The 4,811-nt window shown below is 64.1% G+C and overlaps 1 protein-coding gene across 1 annotated transcript; it reads right to left on the bottom strand.

The window, feature by feature from the left end:
- Nucleotides 1–1,307: 1,307 nt before the first annotated feature.
- Nucleotides 1,308–4,785, bottom strand: ECHS1 (enoyl CoA hydratase, short chain, 1, mitochondrial). The gene is made up of 8 exons (XM_010565946.1): nt 4,625–4,785; nt 4,196–4,542; nt 3,994–4,121; nt 3,821–3,920; nt 3,609–3,713; nt 3,404–3,523; nt 3,248–3,315; nt 1,308–3,160 (listed from the first exon to the last, which is right to left on the bottom strand). Exons 1-8 carry the CDS (start codon nt 4,783–4,785, stop codon nt 3,095–3,097), a joined length of 1,095 nt encoding a protein of 364 aa, XP_010564248.1. The 3' UTR covers nt 1,308–3,094.
- Between the last annotated feature and the right edge of the window lie 26 nt (nt 4,786–4,811).

A 4,811-nucleotide genomic window follows, 5' to 3' on the forward strand; every position in this document is an offset into this window, starting at 1 on the left:
AGATCATCTGCTGGTGGGAGGACGCAGACCTGCCCACCCTGCAGCACCCAGTTTGGGGGTTGCAAGGGTTTTCCAAGCTTTGCTATGCAACCAGGAGAACTTCCAGCTACAGGAGCGTGGTTTAACATCACTGAGCTGCCAGGAATCCACGGGAGAGGTTCGAGCAGCCTGGGCCGTCGGAGAAGCCCCACAGCTGGCAAGGGAGCAGGCAGCGGAGGCAGGGATAGCCAAGGCGCTGGATGAGACTCCTCTCCTTTTGCTGGTTTTATTGAAGCTGACCTTGTTTGGCTGCATCACTGCTGAGCAAACGCCTATGCCCTGGCAGCCTTGCGAGAGATACCTGCCTGTACCAGCAGGTAGCCTCTTCAACCCCCTGCCCGCCTTGCCTGGACCACCTCCTCCATCCCTCCCTGGGCCTTCGGCACAAGCCATCTCCTTGGAGAGTCGTGTCACTGCAGCCGCCCCCCCTCCCCGTCGCGGTGTGATTTCAGAGGGCAAAGCCAGCTCTTCAGCTTCCGAGGAGTTAGAAAAGCTTGTGCTTTTCTAGAGGTCAAGGCCAGGTTGGACGGGGCTTTGAGCTGCCCATCTAGTGGGAAATGTCCCTGCCCAGGGCAAGGGGGTTGGACTGGATGGTCTTGCAAGGTCCCTTCCAATCCAAACCATTCTATGAACGAAAGGTGCCTCATCTTCCTCCCTTCTGACATCCACTGCTTGCAAGGGCCCAGTTGTGCTCTAATAAGCCTTTTTTTATGTCACGCAGCAAGACTGTGTGACTGTCAGCTCTGAGGAGGCTTTCAGCTGGTCCCTGCTTCTGCTTGCAGACTGCATTTAGTCACAGTTCATTTATTCAGAGCTCAGAAACGTGGACGTTTGCTTTATTGTCAAATATGGGGATTGCATGCACCCTGGTGCACGGGGGGGATGCAAACACCTGGGTGCATGGGGCAGGGAGGAGCATGCGCCCCACCGCATGGGAGACCCACGAGCCCCAGTACACAAGGATTGCACGTACCCCAGGTGCACGGAGGGGATAATCCCATGCTGGGTTCCCTGAGCAGCACCAGTGGCACGACCCGACACCACCCAGCGCCACGCCAGACACGTAGGACGGGCAGCCCTGGGACCGGCCACACCTGCCAGCGGGCAAAGTGCGGGGCAAGGGCTGCGTGGCCCCGTGGAAGGCAGCCATGGAGCGGTACGTCCATGCCGGGCGCCGGTGGGCCGCGTTGGAGGGCATGGGGGGGCAGGGACTGCGGGCGCTGGGTGTCAAGGGGGAGCTGTGGGTGCAGGCACGGGCTACAGGCAGGGGCTGTGGGTGCAAGTGGGCACAGGCAGGAGCTGGGGCTGGAGGGTGGGCACAGTAAGCGCAGGCAGGCACCAGCCAACACGGCCACTGCCAACGGGGCTCCTCTGCCATCTCTCTGCCAGCCCGACAGCCGTGCGGCTCTGCGGCATCGCCCTCCTGCTGGGCGCTGCCCTCTCCCTGCCTGCAGCCAGCGGCAGCCAGGTGAGCCCCCCCACCCTCTGCCTCACCCTCCCACTGCCCTGTGTGATGAGTGGGCACAGGGAGACCCACGTGTGATCTGTGCCACCCCCCCACACACCTCTCTCTCTCCCTGCAGGCTCCGAGCAACACTGGGTGGAAGGACCTGGCTGCGGAGCAGGATTTGGCCAAGGAAATGTAAGAGGTGGCTGCACTCCCCCCACCTTCGGGTGTCTGCATCTGGCTTGTACAAACCAACAAAGCAACACCCCAAAACATAAAGCATTTCAGATGGGACTAGATTTCCCTCGTTGCTTTGTGCCCCCCCCCCCCCAAATTAAGGGGCTCCCAGCTCCATCTTTCTCCCAAATCACCCAAACTCTCCAAGCATCGAGCCCCAGCTGGTTTCCCTTTACTAGTGCCAGTGGGGAGCTGCGGGTGCTGCAGCACTGATGTCCCAGACCCATCCTGCCTGTTTGCAGGATAAGCAGCTAAATTAGCCCATTTGCTCCCTGAAATCCTAACTGCAGCCTCCCGGACAGGGGCGAGGGGGGAATCTCGCCAGGGTCCCTGCACCCTGATGGGGTGGGATTCCCCTGGGGCAGGGGGATATTTAGTAACCCTGATGCACTGCAACCTTTCCTCGACCATTTTGCTCTCCTTTTCCAGCATCCTGGGCATACGAGCTGTGGAGCCGCCGGAGGAGGGCGAGATCTCCGAAGATGTGGAACCAGGTATAAAGGTCTTCTCCAGCAGCGCCTGGGCTCAGTGGGGCCCCCGCCAAGACCAGGTGGGACCAGAGGAGGACCGTGACCACCTCCACCACCCCCAGGATGATGCCAGGGAGGCCGATGGCCATGAGTCACCCTGGGTGCTGTCCCTGGGGGTGCAGAGTGGCCTGGAGGAGGACCGCGACCATTTACACCACAGCTGAGTGGAGTTGTGCCCAGGCTGCGAAATGAGGGGTGGGAGCTGCCCCTGGGGCTTCCCAAGGGGATTTGTCCCTCCCTTTCCCCCACCCTGGAGCCACCCCAATAAACCCGTTCCCCCCTCCACATCCTGGTGGGCTCCTCGCTGCTGCCAAAAACCTGTCGCTAAGTGCAGGGCCCCAAACTTTGGGGGATCCTCCTCCTTGGGGTCACTCCAAGACCCTGAGCAGGGTGAGGATGATGCCTCCGGGCAGGGGACTCAGCCCATCACCCCGGCCTCACTTCAGCCCAGATGGGGCTGAGGCCAGGCAAACTTAGCACATTGGTGTTGCGCCCAAGAAGGTGCCACAGGCTGTCCCCTCTCCAAGGGACACATGGACCTATTGCTCCAGCGTCAGAGAGCAGCATGATGGAGTTGGGGGGGGGTCTCAGTGAACCCCAACATTTCCCAGCTCAGGGGGGACCCCACAGCAAGGATGCCCTATGTTCCGGCAGCGCCAGAAAAACCTTTTAATAGTGATGGCAAAGGCGGTCCCCGCTGCTGGTTGTCTCACCCCAGGCAAGTATCGCTCGCCACTGGGTCCTGGACCCCTCCGCGGGGTGATGTCCTGGACCCCTCCACGGGGTGATGCAGGGGGCTGATGGGCAGCAGGTGGCCGTGGGGACCCACACCACCCTGGGCTTAGCTGTCGGTGAAGTTCGCTTTGCGCTTCTCCACAAACGCCGTCATCCCTTCCTTGCGGTCGCCCTGTGAGGAGCGGCGACGTGAGGCTGGGGGGGGGCTGCGGCAGCCCCGCTATCCCCACCTCGCAATGGAGCCGACCCCCCTACTCACGGTGGCGAAAGTGGCGTAAAAAAGCCGCTTCTCCGTCCTGGTCCCCTCCGCCAGCGTTGTCTCGAAGGCTGAGAGCAAGGGAGAAGTTGGGGAGACCCTGCTGCCTGGCCCCGCAGCCCCCCTGGGGGGGTTCCCGGTTGGCCCCCCAGCCCCTACCAGCATTGACCGACTCCTTTGCCATGGCGGCCACCAGCTTGGAGTTGCTGGCAATCTTCTCAGCGCAGGCGATGGCTGCGTCCAGCAGCTTCTCCACAGGGAAGACTTTGCTGACCAGACCTAGGATAGACGGTGGGAGGTGGGGGGGCAGGGGGATGACTCCCCGCCGGACCCCCGCGGAGCTGGGGCTAGCCCGTGCCCCTACCTGCCTCCTTCGCCTCCGCTGCCGAAATCCGGTCCCCGGTGAGGACCATCTCCATCGCCAGCGACTTCCCCACCGCCCTGGTCAACCTCTGTGTCCCTCCAGCACCTGGAGACAGTTGGGGAAGGGACAGGTCCAGAGCGGGACACCCGGGTGTCCCTGCTGTCCCCGCTCCGGCCGGCACGGATCCTCCTCAGTAGGTGGCCCCCGCTCACCTGGGATGGTCCCCAGCAGGATTTCAGGTTGCCCAAACTGCGCCTTCTCCCCGGCGTAGATGATGTCGCACATCATGGCCAGCTCACACCCGCCGCCCAGCTGGGACAGGGGAGGAAGAGGGGGGTCAGGGGGTGCTGGGGCCGAGCCGGGGTGTGGGGGGCTGGGGACTCACAGCGTAGCCGTTGACGGCGGCGATGATGGGTTTGCGGACGGTGGAGACCTTGTCCCAACCGGCGAGGAAGCTGCTGCTGTAGCACTCCTGGAAAGTTTTGTTCTGCATCTCCTTGATGTCGGCGCCAGCTGCAAAAGGCAACGGGGTGGGACACGGACGCGGACACCGACACGGACAGGTGGTGGCAGGCACCCTGCCCTACCTGCAAAGGCTTTTTGGCTGCCGGTGATGACGATGGCCCCCACCTGCGAGTCGTTCTCCAGGGCCTCCAGCGCCTGCCGCAGCTCCTCCATCAGCCCCTCGCAGAGGGCGTTCAGCGCCTGCGGCCGGTTCAGCTGGATCAGGCCCACGCTCTGCCGCGCCCCGGTCTTCTGCACCGCCAGGTACTGGAACGGGGCCCCTGCCCGCCGCCCCCCGGTCGACACCGCCCCGTTAGGCAACCGGCTGTCCACAACCCGGTGAGACACCCCCCACCCCCGCCGCCCTCCGGTGAGCCCCGGCCGCGCTATTTTAAGGCGACCTTCAGGGCAGCGGGCGCGTGCCAGCGGTCACCGGGAGCCAGCGGGACGTCACCCCCCGGGGGGGGGGGTCGGGACCGGAGCCCGTGAGGAGTTCCCGGTGCGGTCCTGACCCGGGCAGGCGCAGCCCGGTGACCACCCGGCGCCGGGCCGGCGCGCCGTGCTGGGACCGGGTGCGCGGTCCAGGGACCCCGTGCAAGGCGCTGGGCACACGGACGGTGCTGGGACCCCGGTGCACGGTGCCGGGACCCCGGCAGGCAGTGTCAGAGCCCATACACGGTGCAGAGATCCGGTGCCAGG

The sequence above is a fragment of the Haliaeetus leucocephalus genome, unplaced genomic scaffold, assembly GCF_000737465.1.
Source record: "Haliaeetus leucocephalus isolate CR32 unplaced genomic scaffold, Haliaeetus_leucocephalus-4.0 Scaffold198, whole genome shotgun sequence".
Classification (NCBI taxonomy): Eukaryota; Metazoa; Chordata; class Aves; order Accipitriformes; family Accipitridae; genus Haliaeetus; species Haliaeetus leucocephalus.